Source organism: Mobula birostris, chromosome 28 (genome assembly GCF_030028105.1).
Source record: "Mobula birostris isolate sMobBir1 chromosome 28, sMobBir1.hap1, whole genome shotgun sequence".
Taxonomy (NCBI): domain Eukaryota; kingdom Metazoa; phylum Chordata; class Chondrichthyes; order Myliobatiformes; family Myliobatidae; genus Mobula; species Mobula birostris.
The window spans coordinates 27,859,017-27,880,675 of record NC_092397.1 but is presented as its reverse complement, the minus strand read 5'-3'; the positions used below and the strand labels follow the sequence as shown (position 1 = coordinate 27,880,675).

Below are 21,659 nucleotides of genomic sequence, written 5' to 3'. Positions count from 1 at the left end.
GGCTACATCACCGTCTTGCAAGTGGTGGGGGCGGGGGGAATGGGTGCACTACTGCACCTGATAGAAAGAAGTTAAAAAGCCTACAGCACAATACAGACCCTTCGGCCTACAAAGCTGTGCCTCACATGTCCTTACTATAGAAATTATCTAAGCTCCATGTACCTATCCAGGAGTCTCTTAAAATACCCCATTGTAACTGCTTCCACCACCATTGCTGGCAGCCCTTTCCACGCTCTCACCACTCTCTGTGCAAAAACACTTACCCCGACGTCTCTTCTGTACCTACTTCCAAGCACTTTAAAACTGTTCCATCTCAGGTCAGCCACTTTGGCCCTGGGAAAAAAAGCCTCTGACAATCCACACAATCAATGCCTCTCAACACCTTATTCACCTCTATCAGGTCACCTCTCATCCTCCATCGCTCCAAGGAGAAAAGGCCAAGTTGATTCACCTGCTTTCACAAGGAGTAATCCCAAATCCACGAAACATCCTTGTAAATATCCTCTGCACCCTGTCTATGCTTTCCACAAGCAATGTCCCCTTGGATCCTACTTACCTTCTCAATAAGCCTTACATGGGGTAACTTGTCCAATACCTTGCTGAAATCCATATACACTACAGCTACTGCTCTCTCCTCATCGATGTGTTTCATCACATCCTCAACAAATTCAATCAGTCTCGTAAGGCACAACCTGCTTTTGACAAAGCCATGCTGACTATTCCTAATCATATTATGCCTCTCCAAATGTTCATAAATCTTGCCTCTCAAGTTTTTTTCCATCAACTTCCGAACCAGTCACAGAGGGTTGTAAATTTAGCTGGATCCATCTTGGGTACTAGCCATACACTACCCAGGATATTTCAAGGATCGGCGTCTCAGAGAGGCAGCGTCCATTATTAAGGAACTCAGCATGCAGTGCGTGCCATTTTCTCACTGTTACCATCAGGTAGGAGGTACAGAAGCCGAAAGGCACACATTCAGTGATTCAGGAATAGCTTCCTCCCGTCTGCAATCTGATTCCTAAATGGAGATTGAACACTTGGACACCACCTCACTTTTTTAATATATATTATTTCTGTTTTTTGCAGGACTTTAATCTATTCAATATTCATACACTGTAATTGATTTACTTAATTATTCAGTTTTTTTCTTCTTCTTTCTTATGTATTGCATTGAACTGCTGCTGCTAAGTTAACAAATTTCATGTCACATGCGGGTGATAATAAACCTGATTCTGAAATGAAGGGTAATGACACAATTTTAATGGGTAACTTCAGTATGGAAGGGGACTGGGAAAATCAGGTTGGTGTTGAATTACAAGAAAGAGAATTTGTTGAATACCTACGAGATGGCTTTTTAGAGCAGTTTGTGATTGAAAATCTCGGGGAAAATCTATCTTTAGATTGGATGTTACGTAACAGCCCCGATATCATAAGGGAGCTTAATGTAACCGAACCCTTACGAGGCTGTGATCATAATATGATTGAATTCGTGTGGCAATTTGAGAGGGTGATGCGTAACTCACAAATATGCAATAAAGGGATTTACAGAGGCAGAGAGAGGACCTTGCCCAGAGGACGCTGGAGAAGGATATTGGCAGTGATTAGAGCAGTGAAGAGATGGCTGAAGTTTCTGGGATTATTTCACAAGGTACAGCATAGATATGTTGCACAGAGAAAGATGTTCTCAAAATGACAGGAATACCTGTATAAAGCAGGATACCAAAAGATGTTCTCAAAATTCCTTTGTTTTCAAACGCATATGTAAATACCCTGAGCTGAAATAAAAAAAGAACGCTGACTGACTGTTAAAACATTTTTCATTACAAAGAGGCAATCAGATAAATACATGAATATACAGCATTGGAATCACTGGCAGCAAATACTTTAGCGGGGTGTGGGTGGGAGTGGGGGACACAGTCGAGAGTATCTGTTGAAATGAGTGTTACCTACATTATGCCACGCAGGGGGAGCAGCCAGAGGTCGTGTTCCTTATTAGAACTTACAGCAGAGAGAAGGTCCTGCAAGTACAATCTGGGTAGTTGGGTAGAAATTTAAGAAGTAGGACTCTGGGGTGGTGATCTCAGGATTAATTCAGGGGCCACATGCTTGCGAGCTAAGAGATTGTAAGGTGTAAGGTGAAATGTATGGCTAACAATCTGGTGCGAGAGGGATGGCATCAGGTACACAGATCACTGCGTTGTTTTCCAGGATAGGTGGGACTGGTGTAAGGAGGATGGGTTACACCTGTACTGAGGGGAGCTAATATTCTGCCAGGGAGTTTTGTTGCAGCATTGCAGAGTTTTCTCATTTGGCATGTGTGTGGAGGAAGGGGATGGGTGGGAACCAGAGCTACAGGTCAGTAAGTAGCATTGATCAAAAGGTAGAGACGAGGTCGAGAAACCCCATCAGGAAGTCAAGATGGGGCATTGTTAATGAGCACAGTGGCTCCAAGGGGCTGAAGTGTGTTTATTTCAGTGCAAGGTATAGTACAGTTAAGGTAGACGTAATTGTAGCAAATATTACTCTGTGACACAGTAAATTAGCCACTACAAAGATCTGGCTGAGAGAAAGGCAGGGGTGACAGCGAAACATTCCAGGATTCAGATGATTCAAACAGTCCAGAGGGAGGTGACTGAGGTTGGGGAGCTGCATTGCTCATTAGGCAGAATGTCACAAGGTTGAGGTCATCCAGTAAATTAATGTAGGTAGAAACATAGAAAACATACAGCACAATACAGGCCCTTCGGCCCACAAAGCTGTGCCGAACATGTCCCTACCTCTCAACTACCAAGGCTTTAACCATAGCCCTGTCTCCTAACCTCCATGTAGCTATCCAGGAGTCTCTTATGTCATGTACCCTGTGACGGGGATAAAGAACCAGCAGAGATGGAAAACACTTTGGAGCCTCGTATTGCTATAAACTAATAATATTTATTAGTAACTACACAATACAGTAATATAAATGCAAATAAATCAAGCAGGTTAACAATGATTATATATAAACTTAAGTGTGGAATATATATGTATGAAAAAGCAAGCTTTGTTAAGTCTAGGGGTAAAAAGATACAGTCTTACGATGTTGAGTAAAGTTCAGTTCAGTTCGTGGTATTTAGCTGAGTAGTGATGGGGAGAGACAGCGAGAGAGTGAGTTGAGTCTTCAGGTGAGCTGATGCCGTCGATCTTCTCGTCATCCTCCGAAGCCCTTTACAAGTCACCAACTGTGACTTTAACCAGGGGGACCGGTCTTCTGTGGTGGAGCTATCACCCAGGTGAGGGTGGACAAATCAACAACTCCCCACCAGTCAACCCCTTCTCCTTCAAACTGGAATAGCAATTTGGATCAATCCGCCTGATTGATCCTCGAAAACCCACTTTCTCTGCGGGCACAATTATGCTCATTCAGTGTCCAGATCATGTGTCTGAGGTCTGTATCATCTGACCTCCCATTTATTTCACCAGGCTGAGCATCACCTGTCATTCAAAGAGTCCCCCCTTCCTTTGTCTGTAAAGGAGTGCACAAGCACGCAGCAAGTCCTTGGAAGTAGCATCAACAACCAGCTGAAAATCATAACATCGAGTGTCAACCGCCTTCAGTCACCATAGCAACCTTCGAACTGCTCGGTGCTGTCTTCAACTCCCAACTCAGTAAAAATCCAAAGTTGCTTCTAATGCCTTAAAGTGACAGTCCACTGTTAACCTTTGTCTCTCTCTTTTCAAAAGCAACATATCAGTGGTAAATAACTCTGTCTCTCTCTCCTTTCCAAACAAACCATCAATGATAAATGTCTCTCTCCAAACAGTTATTAGGGGTACTCCTGGATCCCCTCACATTTAAAAGACCCTATCGTTGCTGCCTCCACCATCGCTGCTGGTATCCAATTCCACTCATTCACCACCCTCAGCGTAAAAAAAAAAAAAACATACCCCTGACATCTCCTTTGTACCTACTTCCAAGCATTTTAAAACCCTCTCGTGCTAACCATTTCAGCCCTGGGGAAAAGCCTCCGACTATCCATACAATCAATGCCTCTCATTATCTTATACACCTCTATCAAGTAACCTCTCATCCTCCGTCGCTCCAAGGAGAAAGGGCCGAATTCACTCAACTTATTCTCATACGGCATGCTCCCCAGTTCAGACAACATCCTTCTAAGTCTCCTCTGCACCCTTCCTATGGTTTCCACGCCCTTCCTATAGTGAGGTGACCAGAACTGAGCACAATACTCCAAGTGGCGTCTGACCAGGATCCGATATAGTTGCAACATTACCTCTCGGCTCTTAAACTCAGTCCCAGGATTGATGAAGGCCAATGCAGCATCTGCCTTCTTAACCACAGAGACAACCTGCGTAGCAGCGTTGAGTGCCCTATGGACTCAGACCACACCGTCTTGCAACCCTAATCCTCTGATCCTCCACACTGCCAAGAGTCTTACCATTAATACTATATTCTGCCATCGTATTTGACCGACAACAATGAAGCACCTCACACTTATCTGGGTTGAACTCCATCTGCCGCTTCTCAGCCCAGATTTGCGTCCTATCAATGTCCCATTGTAACCTCTGACAGCCCTCCACACGGATCACAACACACCCAGGCAGAGCAGCATTCAAGAGAAGACTCAAGTTTCAGTGGCTGTACAAGGGATACAGGGATGTTGTGCTGTCTCCAGAGAACCAGAATCAGGAACGTGTTGCAGCAGCTGCAGAAAATTCTCAAGTGCTCCTGGTATATATAGAACATAGAAATTTACAGCACATTACAGGTCCCTTGGTCCACAATATTGTGCTAACCATGTACATTACTCAAGAGACCACCAAAAATGTCGTTACTGAATAGCCCTCTATTTTTCTGACCTCCATGTACCTATCTAAGAGGCTTTTAAAAGACTCTATTGTATTCACTTCCACCACCAGCATTGGCAGTGCATTTCCTACACCCAGCAGCCTCTGTGTGAAAAACTTACCTCTCGCATCCCCTCGGTACCTATGTCCAAGCACCATAAAACTATGTCCCCTCTGGTCAACCTTTTCAGCCGTGGAAAAGAAGCCTCTGGCTATCCACTCGATCAATGTCCGTCATCATCTTACACACCTCTATCAGGTCACCTCTCATCCTCCGTCACTCCAAGGAAAAAAAGACCAAGTTCACTGAACCTATTATCATAAGGTACATGCTCCAATCCAGGCAACATCATTGTAAATCTCCTCTGCACTCTCTGTATAGTTACCACATCCTTCCTGTAGAGAGGTGATCAGAACTGAATGCAGTACTGCAAGTGGGGTCAGACCAAGGTCTTACATAGCTGTAACATGACCTCACAACTCTTGGACTCAATCCCACAGTTGATGATGCCAACAGAACATACGCCTTCTTAACAACACTGTCAATCTGCAGTTTTCAGTGTCCTATCGAAACGGACTCCAAGATCTCTCAGATCTTCTGCACTGCCTAGAGTCTTACCATTTAAATTATATTCTGTCCTCAAATTGGACAGACCAAATTAACCACTTCACATTTCTCTTGGTTAAAATCCATCTACCACTTCTCAGCCCAGTTCTGCATCCTATAAATGTCCGCTTGAATCACTGAGAGCCCTCCAGACAAAGCACAGTAGCCCCAACCTTGGTATCATCAGTAAACTTACCACCATTCCACTTCATTCATCCAGGTCATTTATAAAAATCGCAAAGAGGATAGGTCCCAGAATCGATTCCTCTGGAAAATCATGGGTCACCGACCACCATGGAGAATATGAAACATTTACAACCACCCTTTGTTTCTGTGGGCAAGCCAATTCTAGATCCACAAAGCAAAGTCTCCTTGTATTCCATGCCTCCATACAGTCTGAAGGAGCCTTGCATGGGGCAACCTTATCAAATGCCTTAACAAAAAATCATGATAAAAAGTTGGTTGAACTTCTACAAAGTGAATAGGGGGAATTAGGAGAGAACTTAAAAAGCTCAACTTTCAGAGCAGTAATTTCGAGATTACACGCTGTGCTACATATTGGTGAGGATAAAAATAGAATGATGATTCAGATGAATACGTCACTGAGGGTCTGAGGCATGGGGCAAGATTGAAGTTCTTGGATCATTGCAATTTTTTCTGTGGTAGAGCGATATGTACAGAAGAGATGGATTCTGAGTCGAGAATTAGAGGACAAAAGTTTAGGGGTAACATGAGGGGGAATTTCTTTACTCAGAGAGTGGTAGCTGTGTGGAACGAGCTTGCAGCAGAAGTAGTTGAGGCAGGTTCGATGTTGTCGTTTAAGGTTAAGTTGGATAGATATATGGACAGGAAGGGAATGGAGGGTTATAAACCGAGTGCAGGTCGGTGGATCTAGGTGAGGGTAGGGGATCGGCACGGACTAGAAGGGCCGAGATGGCCTGTTTCCGTGCTGTAATAGTTATATGGTTATATGCTCCTGAACTGGAGGGGGACCAATATCCTGTAGATTTGTGAGTGATGCGCAGAATAGTGTAAATGTGAGTTGCAGTCAGTGTGACCGTGAGCAAGAGATAATACTGTCGCCAATGAGAGCTAATTCGGTAAACAGGATAGACAGGAATACAGACAAAAGAGAGGAAAGACAATGAGTTTGAACTCGATGCAAGCGGCTTGACAGGTGAGGTGGATGCGCTCAGGTGTGACAGGTGCTCGGGACTGCTGGGTCACCTCCTTTCATGTCGCAGGACAGAATTAATGGCTTTTCATTCCGGTTTGCAAACAATTCGAAGATAGGTGGGGGTTAGGTAGTGTTGAGGAAGCAGGGAATCTGCAGAAGGACAGACAGATTGTGAGAATGGACAAAGAAGTGGCAGATAGAATGTCATGCAGGGAACTGTATAGTCATGTATATAAGCAGTAATGACGTGGGCCTTTTTCTAAGCAGGTTAAAAATTCAAAAACTGTGGTGCAAAGAGACTTGGGAGTCCTCCTGCAGGATATCTGAAGGTTACCTTGCAGTTTGCAAGATGTTAGGGATAAATTTGTCCTGGTGAGGAAGATAAGGAATGGTAGGATGAAGGAACTTTTAAAAAGGAAGGAAGAGTTGAAGATATTAGACAAGAGTTCAATATACATATATGTCTCTATATATAACTCCGATTAATTTTCTTGTCTATTCAACAAATCTGTAAATAATAACTATAACAGAATCAATGAAATTCCATCCACCTAGGACATTCAATCAGAGTACAGATCAGCAATGTCAGTATTGCAGTTGAACAAAGGAGACTATGGAGCCATGAGGGAGGAGCTGGCCAAAGTTGAGTAGTCGGATATCCTAGCAGAAAAGACAGTGGAACAGCAATGGCAGATATTCTTGGGAATAATGCACAAGGTGCAAAATCAGTTCATCCCCTGGAGAAGGAAGGATTCAAAGGGGGGAAAGTGGCCACAGTGGTTGACAAAGGAAGTCAGAGATAGCATAGCATTAAAAAAGAAGTATAACAGAGCTAAGGTGAGTGGGAAGACGGATGATTGGGAAATTTTTAAGGAGCAACAGAACTTAACCAAGAAGAGAATACAGGAAGAAAAAATGAGGTATGAATGCAAGCTAGCTGGGAATATAAAGGAGGATAGCAAAAGTTTTTCTTTTTAGGTGTGACGAAAGAGGGTTACAAAACGTACACATAGACTAAGATGTTAACTGTCCTGTGCTGGCACCAGTGGGATCAGCAGTTGATCTGCCACCTGTCTTCAGGAGAAAGAGAGATAAGGAAGACAATGGAGCAGCATTTGGAAATGTTAATGAAGAGACGACAGAGTTTAACGGAAGGAGACACCGGTCTGAGAACTGTCAAGATCGGCTCCTTTTTGAACCCTGAACTGTTTGAAGTGATGGACAGGCGATACCCCAGCAGGGGGATAAAAAGGGACAGGTTCACTAAGGCAGCACACACGACACCACGAGATAACGAGACCCTGGAAGCGGTGCGCCTCCCACAAGTCGGTGGGAGTTTTGGAGGGCTGTCGCGGGACCAAGCCATAGACGCACAGGGTGGAAAGGTACGATCGGCGGGAACCTGGTGTGCGTCCGCCCTTCCCTGGGTGCCAGGTTCACTGCAGAGGAACGATTGTATCTGAAATGGAGGGGTCACAGTTGGTGACCTCAGAAGACATTACAAAGGGCTCGCCCGAAAGCTGACTGTGAGGAATATCGAAGGTCTGATTGGAATCTGATTTGAATATTCATTCGCTTTCTCTCTCTCTCTCTCTCTCCCACGGCGACGGCGATAACTGCGAACTGAACTAAACTGAACTCTGTCACTTTGAAACTGGTCATTTACCCCTTGACGACGATAGAGCTTGATTGATCCTATTATCCTAGTTCTGTGTACATGTGTGTTTATTCATTGCTAACCCGTTGCATTTATATCCTTACTATCAGAGTACTGTGTTGCTTATTTCTTTAATAAAACTTTCTTACTTCCAGTAATCCAGACTCCAACTGAGTGATCCATTTCTGCTGGTTTGGCAACCCAGTTACAGGGTACGTAACATAGGTATGTGAAGAGAAGTAAGATAGTTAAGAACAATGTTTGGCCCTTGAAGAATGAATTGGGAGAAATTGTTAATTGTTATGGGAAACAGAGAAATGGCAGACGAATTTGATAAGTACTTTGGATCTGTCTTCACTAGGGAAGACACAGGCAATCTTCCAGATGTATGGATGGGCCAAGGACATAGGGTAACAGAGGAACTGAAACAGATTGACATTAGGAAAGAAACGGTGATGAGTAGACTGATGGGACTGAAGGCTAACAAATCCCCAGGTCCAGATGGTCTGCATCCTAGGGTACTAAAAGAGGTGGCTCTGGAAATTGCGGATGCATTGGTGATCATTTTTAAATGTTCCTTAGATTCAGGATCAGTTCCTGAGGATTGGCAAATGGCTAATGTTATCCCACTTTTTAAGAAAGGAGGGAGGGAGAAAATAGAGAACTATCTCCCTGTTAGCCTAACATCAGTAGTGGGGAAGATGCTAGAGTCCATTATTAAAGATGAAATAGCGGCATATCTTGATAACATTGATAGGATTGGGCCGAGCCAGCATGGATTTACCAAGGGCAAATCATGCTTGACTAATCTATTGGAGTTTTTCGAGGATGTAACCAGGAAGATAGACACGGGATATCCAATGGATGTGGTGTACCTTGACTTTCAGAAGGCATTTGATAAGGTACCACATAGGAGATTGGTGGGTAAAATCAGAGCTCATGGCATTGTGGGGAGGATATTGACATGGATAGAAAACTGGTTGGCAGATAGAAAGCAAAGGGTAGCAGTGAATGGGTGTTTCTCGGAATGGCAGGTGGTGACTAGTGGGGTGCCACAGGGCTCGGTATTGGGACCACAGCTGTTTATGATTTACGTCAATGATTTAGAGGAAGGCATTGTGAATAACATCAGCAAGTTTGCTGATGATACTAAGCTGGGTGGCAGTGTGACGTGATGAGGATGTTAGGAGAATTCAAGGTGACTTGGATAGGCTGGATGAGTGGGCAGAAACTTGGCAGATGGCGTTCAATGTGAATAAGTGCGAGGTTATTCACTTTGGGAGCAAGAACAGGAAGGCAGATTATTACCTGAACTGTGTGGAGTTAGGTAAGGGAGAAATACAAAGAGATCTAGGAGTACTTGTTCATCAGTCTCTGATGGTGAATCAGCAAGTGCAGCAGACAGTGAAGAAGGCTAATGGAATGTTGGCCTTTATTACAAAGGGAATTGAGTACAAGAGCAAGGAAATCCTTTGTAATTGTACAGGGCCCTGGTGAGACCACACCTGGAGCATTGTGTGCAGTTTTGATCTCCAGAGTTAAGGAAGGACATCCTGGCTGTGGAGGAGGTGCAACGTAGGTTCACTAGGTTAATTCCTGGGATGTCCGGACTGTCTTACGCAGAGAGATTAGAGAGACTGGGCTTGTACACGCTGGAATTAAGGAAATTGAGGGGGGATCTGATTGAGCCATATAAGATTATTAAGGGATTGGACAAGATAGAGGCAGGAAATATGTTCCAGATGCTGGGAGAGTCCAGTACCAGAGGGCATGGTTTAAGAATAAGGGGTAGGTCATTAAGGACAGAGATGAGGAGGAATTTCTTCTCCCAGAGAGTTGTGGAGGTGTGGAACGTGCTGCCTCAGAAGGCAGTGGAGGCCAATTCTCTGGATGCTTTCAAGAAGGAGCTAGATAGGTATCTTATGGATAGGGGAATCAAGGGCTATGGGGACAAGGCAGGAACTGGGTATTGATAGTAGATGATCGGCCATGATCTCACAATGGCGGTGCAAGCTCGAAGGGCCGAATGGTCTACTTCTGCATCTATTGTCTACAGAGGACAACAAACAGTGCAAATGCAAAAAGAAGGAACAATAATTAAATAATCAATAAATATCGAGAATATGCGATGAGGTGGCCTTGAAAGTAAGTTTGTTGCTTGTGCAAATAGTTGAATGATGGGGCAAGTGAAGGTGACTGAAGCTAATTTCTTTGGGCTCACGAGTAAATGTAAGCAGGCTGTTTCCAGTTTTTCAACCATGGCCTCGGTATTTCTCATCAACCAGTGAGCCTTGTTCTTTCCCCTAAAAGGAACAAGAAGGCCCCAAACTCCTGACATCACACTTTTATAGGTTTCCTACTTGCCAGATGCATCTTTCTTGTCAACCACTGCAAGATCCCGCTTAATAGCTCCTAACTGTGTTCTCGTCCTGTTTGGGAATTTAACTTTTTAATGGATTGTATTGTTCACAACAACCATTGAAAATCTATGAGAATTCTGGTTATTGGAGCCAGACTGCTCACCGACAGACAATTCTGCCACTTACCTCCATCATTTCTCAGAAGCAGTCCCAGTGTTGCGCCCTCTCGAGCAGTGTTCATCTCTGTCTTGATGAAGGAAACTTTCTTAAACACATTTCACAAATTCAGCTCCATGCCTTTTACACTATGAAAGGTCCAGTCAATATGAGGAAGTTAAAATCTCTTTCTAATACTACCTTATGATGTTTACAACTGCAGTCTCTCAACATATCTGTGACTCCAATTGCTGCTGACTGTTAGGGTTTCTATAATACCATATCCTTATATCTAAGTGGTATTGATAGGGCCTCAACAGACGACTCAGGTGAGAATGATGCCCTCCCTACAGATCATTATTATGTCCTCTGCATTCAAGTTGTTAACTCCTCCTCCCCTCTTCCCTGCATCTTTGTATCCTGGAAGATTTAGCTGCCCATTCTGCCCTTCCCTCAGCCACGTTTCTGTTATGGCTGTGATCGGACCACAAGGGGTAGGGGCAGAATTAGGCCATTCAACCAAATCCAGTCTGCTTCACCATTCCAGAATGGCTGAGGTTTTTTTTTAATCCCTCTTCACACCATTCTCTAGCCTTTTCCACACACCCCATTGATGCACTGACGAATCAAAAATCTATCAACCTTTATTTTATACTGAATGTCTTGGCCTCCACTGCTGTCTGTGGTAATGAATTCCAGTTTCACTACCCACAACCTGAAGTAATTCCTCTTCATTTCTGTTCTAGATGGATATCCCTCTTCTCTGAGACTGTGCACTCTTGTCATAGACGCCTCCACTACAGGAATGAATTGAATTGAATTGACTTTATTTCTTACATCCTTTACATAGATGAAGAGTAAAAATCTTTACGTTACCTCTCCATCTAAATGTGCAATGTGCAATTATAGGAATTGATAATAATTTATAATAAAGCAAACAGTCAATGTAATATAGAATACACTTAAATCAGTCTGAATTAATTAGTCTGATGGCCCGGTGGAAGAAGCAGTCCCGGAACCTGTTGGTCCTGGATTTTATGTTGCAGTACCACTTCCCGGATGGCAGCAGCTAGAATAGATTGTGGTTAGTGTGACTTGGGTCCCCAATGATCCTACGGGCCCTTTGTACACACCTGTCTTTGTAAAGGTCCTGAATCATGGGAAGTTCACAACTACAGATGCGCTGGGCTGTCTGTACCACTCTCTGCAAAGTCCTGCATTTAAGGGAGGTACAGTTCCCATGCCAGTCAGGATGCTCTCAATTGTGCCCATGTAGAAAGTTTTTAGGGTTTTGGGGCTCAAGCCAAACTTTGTAAACTGTCCGAGGTGAAACAGGTGCTGTTGTGCCTTTTTCACCACACAGCTGGTGTGTACCCATCACGTGAGGTCCATGATGATGTGGATGCTGAGGAACATAAAGCTAGGTACCCTCTCAACTCCAGATCCACTGATGTCAATAGGGCCTAGCCCGTCTCCATTCCTCCTGTAATCCACAACCAGCTCCTTTGTTTTTGCGACCTTGAGGGAGAGGTTCTTTTCTTGACACCACTGTGTCAGAGAGATGACTTCTTCCCTGTTGGCTGCCTCGTTATTGTCTGAGATAAGGCCACTCAATGAAGAGTCGTTGGCAAATTCAATTAGTAGATGAGAGCTGTGGGTGACGATGCAGTCGAGGGTGTACAGGGAGTAAAGGAGGGGGCACAGAAGACAGCCCTGAGGGGCTCCTGTATTGAGAGTCAGAGGGGTGGAGGTGAGGGAGCCCACTCTTACCACTTGCTGGTGATCTGACAGGAAGTTCAGGATACAGCTGCACAAGGCAGTGTCAAGATCGAGGTCTCTGAGCTCCTTGTCGAGCCTGGATGGAATTATGATGTTGAATGCTGAACTGCACTCCAAGAACAGCATTCTCATACAAGCAATCTTCTTCTCCAGATGTGTAAGGACGGTGTGTTGAACAGTGGCTATTGCGTCGTTGGTCGATTGGTTATGTCGGTAGGGGAATTGTAGGGGGTCCAGTTTGGGTGATAGTAAGCTGCAGATGTAATCCTTGACCAGCCTCTCAAAGCATTTGCTTGTTATTGCAGTGTGTGACAGGACACCAACTGAGGCATGTTACCTTGGTCTTTTCTGGTACAGGGACAATGTGGATAATTTGAAGCAAGAGGGCACTCTGTACTGGTAGAAGGAGAGATTAAACATCTTCTCGACATCCACTCTATATTGGTATTTCAATATTCAATAGGTCTCAATGAAATTCCCCCTATTTCTAATGAACTCCAGTGAGTACAGGCCTAGAGCCACCAATCTCACCTCAAGCATTAACCTTTATTTTCACCAATCAATCCCGTGAAATTCTTTAGAGCCTTTCTAATGCCAGGATACCTTTGTTGAGATAACGGGCCCACAACTGCTTATAATATTCTGAGTACAGTCTGACCAATGCCTTGTTGAACCTCAACATTAAATTTTGCTACTTCTTATTGACAAGTTGTTTTCGTTTTTCTTCTGACATATATCTTTGAGATTCTTTTTCTATTTTTGTAATCCCTTTTTCCAATTGATCTAGTTCTGCCATATATTCTTTCTTAATTTTAGACGTATAACTTTTTATCTGGCCCCTAATACGCTTCAGACATATAGAACGGAAAAAGCAATTATAAGAACTAAACAAAGGTATTATGAGTTAGGTGAGAGAGCACATAAAATTCTTGCCTGGCAGTTGAAAACAGAACAAGCTTCCAAAACAATAAATGCAATTAGAACAAGGGCAAATAAAATATCTTGTAAACCTCTTGAAATAAATGAAACCTTTAAAAATTTCTATTCTGAATTATATCAATCAGAATCCCAAAATGATGTTAATGAGATAGAAAGGTTTTTATCACAAGTTTCTCTTACAAAATTGAATTTGGAAGAACAGAAGGGATTAGATATGCCTTTTACATTAAAAGAAGTTGAAGAAGCTTTAGGATCACTCCAAAGTAATAAATCTCCAGGAGAAGATGGTTTTCCACCTGAATTTTATAAAAAATTTAAAGATTTATTATTTCCTCTTTTTATGGAACTAATACGTCAAGCAGAAAAAATACACAAACTTCCAGAATCTTTTTCAACAGCGATTGTCATAGTATTGCCAAAAAAAGACAGAGATCCTATGAAACCAGCATCATACAGGCCTATTTCTTTATTGAATACGGATTATAAAATTATAGCAAAAATTTTATCGAATAGATTATCTAAATATTTACCAAAATTAATACATATGGATCAAACAGGATTTATTAAAAATAGACAATTGGCAGATAATGTAACCCGGCTACTCAGTATAATTCATTTGGCACAAAAAAGGGATGAGAAGAGTATAGTAGTAGCTTTGGATGCAGAAAAAGCATTTGATAGATTAGAATGGGATTTTTTATTTAAAGTACTAGAAAAATATGGGTTAGGAACATCTTTTATAAATTGGATTAAAACTTTAAATTCTAACCCTAAAGCTAAAGTTGTGACAAACTCTCAAATTTCAACACCATTCCAGTTAAAAAGGTCAACTAGACAAGGTTGTCCACTATCACCTGCTTTATTTGTATTGGCGATAGAGCCATTAGCAGAACTAATTAGAATTGATCCAGATATTATGGGTTTTAGAGTTAATCAGGAGGAATATAAAATTAATCTTTTTGCTGATGATGTTTTGATCTATTTAACAAACCCACAATATTCGTTACATAAATTATCTTCTAGATTGGATGAATATGGGAAGGTATCAGGTTACAAAATAAATTGGGATAAAAGTGAAATTTTACCTCTTACGAAAGGAGACTATAGTCAATGTCGATTAGTAACCCAATTTAGATGGCCGGTAAATGGTATAAAGTATTTAGGTGTAAGACTTGATAATGATGTAAAGAATTTATATAAATTTAATTATTTACCACTATTGAAAAAAATTCAAGAAGATCTTGACAAATGGATGATATTACCAATAACATTAGTAGGTAGAGTCAATGTTGTAAAAATGAATATTTTTCCTAGATTACAGTATTTGTTTCAAACATTACCAATACAAGTGCCACAGAAATTTTTTCAGGAGTTAAATAAATGTGTGAGAAAGTTTCTTTGGAAAGGTAAAATATCAAAAATATCATTGGAAAAATTGACATGTAAATTTGGGTTAGGAGGGTTACAACTTGCAAATTTTAAAAACTATTATAAAGCAAATCAACTTAGATTTATTGCATCTTTCTTCGATGATCGAAAACCAGCATGGATTAAAATAGAACTAGACAAGATAGGAGAAAATAGACCTGAAGATTTTATATATAAATGGGAATCTAAATTGATACGGGAAAAGAAAGAATCTCCTATATTAACACATTTGATTGATCTATGGAATAAGATAAATGTTGATAATGAAACACAGAAATCTCTATTAGCAAGGAGACCTTTGTTCCAAAACAGACTTATTTCTTTTACAATGGACAATCAACTTTTATATAATTGGTACCAAAAAGGGATTAAATTTATAGGAGATTGTTTTGAACGAAGTATATTGATGTCATTTGAACAATTAAAGGATAAATATAAAATATCTAATAATACTTTCTTTTGTTACTTTCAATTAAAGGCTTACTTAAAAGGTAAGCTGGGTCAAACAATGTTTTTGCCAAAACCTAATGAAATTGAAATTTTAATACAAAGAGGGAAAATTTAAAAATTTATTTCTTGTATGTATAATTTGACAAGGAACCCATAAGTCAAAGCAAAAATGGGAAACAGATCTGAATATTAATATTGATGAAACAAATTGGTCAAGACTTTGTCTTGACAGTATGACAAATACAATAAACGTTCGACTTAGATTAGTACAATATCATTTTTACACCAATTATATATTACACCGCAAAAAATGAATAGATTAAATTCAAATCTATCTGATAAATGTTTTTGGTGTAATCAAGAAATTGGTACTTTTTTTACATTCTACTTGGTCTTGTTTTAAAATTCAACCCTTTTGGATAAATTTAAGAATCTTATTGGAACAAATTACTGGAACTCAACTTCCACATAACCCTGTATTATTTCTATTAGGTGATATTGAAGGGATAAAACCGAAACTTAAATTGAATAAATATCAGAAAGAATTTATAAAAATTGCATTGGCAGTAGCTAAGAAGACTATAGCAGTTACTTGGAAATCTGATTCCTATGTAAGTATGGATCGTTGGAATAATGAAATGGCTCGTTCTATTCCACTTGAAAAAATTACTTATAATTTAAGAGATAAATATGTAACATTTTTGAATATTTGGCGCCCTTATTTACAAAAGATAGGATGGCATATTTAAGTGCTCCAATAAAGACTTTGGTCACTTGGGGAAAGTAACGAATAAGTATACCAAATTTATTTTGAATCCCATGGAGCATGTGGAAACCTTCCAATACCCAGGCGATTCTTTTCTTTTTCTTTTTTTTTCTTTCTTTCTTTTTAGGTAGGACTATATATGGGGGGGGAGGGTTAAGGGGAGTGGGGAGAGTAGATTCTATTTTTTTCATGCATACTTTTTGAAAATTCAATACAAATTATATTACAAAAAAACATTAAATTTTGCTTTTGTTTACTTGTCCTCTTGAAATGATTGATAATGTTTGATTTGTCTTCCTTACCAAAAACTCATCTGCAAGGCAACCTTTAGGAATCCTACAGGAGAACTCCCAAGTCCCTTTGCACATCCGCTTTTTTGAATTTTTAACCTGCTTAGAAAATAGCCTACACCATTACTGCTTATACACATGACCATACAGTTCCCGGCATCTGGCACTGCTTTGTCCATTCTCCGAATCTGTCTGTCCTCCTGCAGATTCACTGCTTCTACAACACTACCTGTCCCTCCACCTATCTTCGAATTGTCAATCACCACCTCCATTTCCATCACGTTTTCAGTCAGGAACTGCAGCTACTGCAAATTCCCTCATATGAAGTTATCAGTGACACCGACCGACTCCAGGATCTCCCAGATTCTCAGGCAGAAAATGTCTCTGCCATAACTGACATTACACCTATGCAACAGGGAGAGGAATTCTGAAGAAAACCTCTGAAATTTGACTTTGCAGAGTACACTTCACCTCATAAGCCATTTCTCTGATTCACAGTCTGACTTGTTTCTTGCTTCCTATATGTTTTTCCAATGTCCTGTCCAATTTCAGCTTTCTAAATCTGACATATGACTCCTCCTACTTTTTTAAACAAATACAGTATCTTTCATCTTCCTAAGTTCCTGAAAGTCCCCGTCCTTTTCTACCTTCCTAACATGGACAGGGAAATCCGGAATTCTGACCGACTGGACTGTGAGTGACTCTGACATGCCAGATGGAAAACGGCAACATTGACTTCCAGACTACCCTCTAAGATCCTTTCCAATTCTGATGTAACTTGCCATCCACAAACCTACATTCATCGACCTGTAGGTCTATCCTTATCAATAACCATCTGAAACCCTTCAGATTTATAATCCTTAAATCTTTCCCAATTAAACTGCAAACATCTCTATCGGCTTATTACCAAGACTAAGTGAAGTATATCCCCCTCCCTGGTGACCATCTAGATGCTGTTTCAGGAAACCTTTCTGAACACACCTAACAAATAAAGCCCCATCCAAGCCTCAGGCAGTAAGGGAGCCCTAGTAATTCTGGGGAGATTAATCACCCCAGTACGGCAAATCTATTGATATTTTATCAGACCATAACCTGCTGACATATGTTAATCTCTCTCACTGTCTGTTGGTAGGCCTACAGTATCATCCCAATACAGTGATTTCACCTTCCGTATTTCTGACTTCTACCTACATTGTCTTACGGGATGAGCATCTTGGAGGACCTCAACTTTGTGACATTCTGCCAGATCAGCAGTGCAGCTCCCCAACATCATTCACCTCTCTCTGGACTGTTTGAATCATCTGAATCCTGGAATGTTTAACCATCAGTCCTGCCCTTCTCTCAGCCCGATCTTTGCACTGGCTAACCCACTGTTTCACATAGTAATCCTATCTCCAAGTATGTCTGCCCTAACTTTTCCACACCCTTCCAGAATTACAAGACAGGGCAACAAAATCCTGATTGGCTAACATGCATCCAAGTCCTGTTATCTCCAGCCATAACCCAAACATTGCTGCTACAGAGAAACGGTTACTCCAGCGGTGAACATTACAAAAAAACCTTTCCATTAGCAGTGAACCCTTACAGTGCGTTACAATGGGAAACATCCTCTCCATATCCACCCTATCTATTCTTTTCAACATTTGGTAAGTTTCATTTAGATGAACCGTATTCTTCTCAATTCCGGTGAGTCATCTGAAGGTTGACAAACGTTCCTCATATGTGAACCCCTTCATTCCTGTAATCATCCTCGTGAACCTCTGCTGGACTGTCTCCAATGACAACACATCCTTTCTAAGATATGAGGCCCAAAAGCTTACTCCAAGTGAGGCCTGGCTAGTGGCATATAAAGGCACAGAACTATCTCTTTGCTTTTGTATTCTGTTCCCCTTGAAATAAATGCCAACATTGCATTTACCTTCTTTACCACAGACTCAGCCTATGAAATAACTTTTTTGATGTCTTTCATGAGGACATCTATGTCCCTCTGCACCTCTGATGCCTGAACCTTCTCCCCATTTAGATAAGTCTGCACTATCATTCCTTTTACCAAAATTCATTATCATACCTTTTCCAACACTGTATTCCATCTGCCACTTTTTTGCCTATTCTTCCAACTTCTCTAAGTCCTGCTGCAAACACATTGCTTCATCAGCATTACTTACCCCTCCACCTACCTTCATATCATTTGCAAACTTTGCCACAAACCCTTCAATTCGATTAACTAAATCATTGATAAACACTGTGAAAAGTAGCAGTCCCAATACAGACCCCTGAGGAACACCACCAGTCAGTGACAGCCAACCACAAAAGGCTTATTTAATTCTCACTCTCTGCCTCCTGCCTGTCGGCCATTCCACTATCAATGCGAGTATCTTTCCTGTAATGCTCTAGGATTTTATCTTGTTTTGCAGCTTAATGTGTGGCACCTTTTCAACACCTTCTGAAAATCACTTTGTCCACAGTGCTTGTTACTTCCCTGAAGAATTCTAACTGATTTATCAAGGAAGATTCCCCTTCATAGAAATCATGCTGCCTGTGACTTAATTTATCATCCCTCTACAAGTACCTCGAGACCTCATCCTTAATAAGACACCAGTACTTTCCCAACCACTAAGGTTAGGCTAACTGGCCTCTCATTTCCTTCCTTTTGCCTTTCTCCCTTCTTAAAGAGTGGAGTGACATTTGCAATCTCCCAGTCCCCTAGGACCATGCCAGAATCAAGTGATTCTTGAAAGATCATAACCATTATCTCCTCAGCCACCTCTCTCAGGAATCTGAGATGTAGTCCCTGGTGACATCCACCTTAACACCTCTGAGTTTGCCTAGCACTTTTTGTTTTTTTATTAACAATGGCATTTACTCCTGCTCCCTGATACTCACAAAACTCTGGTACATAGTGTTACGTACCCCGTAACTGGGTTGCCAAACCAGCAGAAATGGATCACTCAGTTGGAGTCTGGATTACTAGAACTAAGAAAGTTTTATTAAAGAAACAAGCAACACAGTAATCAAAAGGATAATAAATGCAACAGTTCAGCAATGATAAACACACATGTGCACAGAATTAAGATAACAGCATCAATCAAGCTCTATCATTGTCTAGGGGTAAATGACCGATTTCAAAGTGACACAAAGTTCAGTCCAATTTAGTTCAGTTCGCAGTAATCGTTGCCATGGTGATGGACAACGTGGGGGGAGGGAGAGAGAGAATGAGAACGACTGATCATTCAGAACGGCTTCCACTCACAGACCTGCGATATTGCTCACAAGCAGCTTTCGGGCGGGTCCTTTGTGATATCACCTGAGGTCACCGACTGTGACCCCTCCTCCAGATGCGGTCGATCCTCTGCAGTGAACCCGGCACCCAAGCAAGGGTGGACACACACTGGGTTCCCGCTGATCGTACCTTTCCACTCTGTGCGTTTAAGGCTGATCCCCCGATCAGCCGTCCAAGAGCTTTCCACCGACTTGTGATAGGCGCACCGCTTCCAGGGTCTCGTTACCTCGGGTGTCGTGTGTGTCTTGCCTTAGCGAACCTGTCCCTTTTTATCCCCCTGCTGGGGTATCGCCTGTCCATCACTTCAAACAGTTCAGGGTTCAAAGGGGGAGCCGCTCTAGACAGCTCTCTCTCTCCCGTCCCTTCCTTACACATCTCCAGATCGCCTGTCCATCACTTCAAACAGTTCAGGGTTCAAAGGGGGAGCCGCTGTAGATATCTCTCTCTCCCGTCCCTTCATTACACATCTCCAGATGCTGCTTCATTGTGTTCCTTATCTCTCCTTCCCCTGAGGACAGGTGGCAGACCAACTGCTGATGCCTCTGGTGCTAGCCCAGGCCAGCAAACATCTTAATTTATGTGTATTCTCATCACAATAGCTAGCATCTTCTACAGTGAAGACAGATGTGAAGTCCTCATTAAGTTCATCTTCTATTTTTTGTCCCCCAGTACTATCTTACCAGCATCATTTGCCATTGGTTCAATAACAACTCTCAACTCCCTTTTACTTGATATATAACGAAAAAAAAACTTTTTTATCCTACCTTGTAGGTACTCCTGTCAATGTGAGATCATCTTTCTCTGTGCAACACAGCTATCCTGCACCTTGTGCAATATTCCCAGAAACTTCAGCCACCTCTGCTCTGCTGTAATCCCTGCCAGTATCAACTTCCAATCCACCTGGGCTCCAATCCACCCGGGCAAGGTCCTCTCTCATGCCTCTGTAAATCACTTTATTCCATTGGGATATGATATATGTGAGTAATGCTTCACCCTCTCAAATTGCAGTATGAATTCAATCATATTATGATAACTGTCTCCTAAGGGTTCCTTCACATTAAGCTCCCTAATGAGATTGGGGCTATTACTCAACACGCAGTCTAAAGATAGGTTTTCACCGAGCAGGCTCAAGCAGAAGCTGCTCTAAAAAGCCATCTCATGGGCATTCAACAAATTCCCTCTCCTGTGAATCAACACCAACCTGACCTTCCCAATCCCATTACATATTGAAGTCTCCAATACAATTGTGTCATTACCCTTATTATCAGAATAAGAATCAAGTTAGTTAACTTGGAGGCAGCAGTTCAATGCAATACATAACACAGAAGAAGAAAAAAACTAAATTAAATATATAATATAATAAATAATAATAAATAAAGAAGTAAATCAATTACAGTATAGGAAAATTGATTAGATTAACATCATGCAAAAACACAGAAATAACATATATTAAAAAGTTAGGGAGTGTCCAAGGGTTCAAAGTCCATTTAGGAATCAGATAGCAGACTGGAAGCTTTTCCTGAAACGCTGAATGTGCGCCTTCAGGCTTTTGTACCTCCTACCTGATGGGAATAGTGAGAAAAGGGAATGCCCTGGGCTCTGGAGGTTCTCAATATTGGATGCTGCCTTTCTGAGACAGCACTCCTTGAAGATCTCCTGGGTAAATTGTAGGCAAGTACCCAAGATGGAGCCGACTCAATTTATGACCCTCTGCAACTTCTTTCCGTCCTCCACCACCACCCCTCCCCTTACCAGACAGTGGTGCAGCCTGTCAGAATACTCTCCACGGTACATTTATAGACGTTTTTGAGTGTATTTGTTGACTTACAAAATCTTTTTAAATTCAAAATGATGTATAGCTGCTGTCTGGCCTTCTTTATAAAGGCATTGATATGTTTTGACCAGGTTAGATCCTCAGAAATCTT

At 41.6% G+C, this 21,659-nt stretch overlaps 2 protein-coding genes across 2 annotated transcripts in view; both read right to left on the bottom strand.

Moving 5' to 3' along the window:
* LOC140188888 (probable G-protein coupled receptor 139) overlaps window positions 1–10,887 on the bottom strand; it is a 44,163-nt gene extending 33,276 nt beyond the window's left edge. Inside the window, exon 1 of the mRNA XM_072245546.1 lies at window positions 10,833–10,887. Coding sequence (XP_072101647.1) covers window positions 10,833–10,887 — 55 coding nt within the window. The remainder of the gene's footprint in view (window positions 1–10,832) is intronic.
* Window positions 1–21,659, bottom strand: part of LOC140188910 (uncharacterized) — an 838,801-nt gene that overhangs the window by 461,636 nt on the left and 355,506 nt on the right. The window lies entirely within an intron of this gene.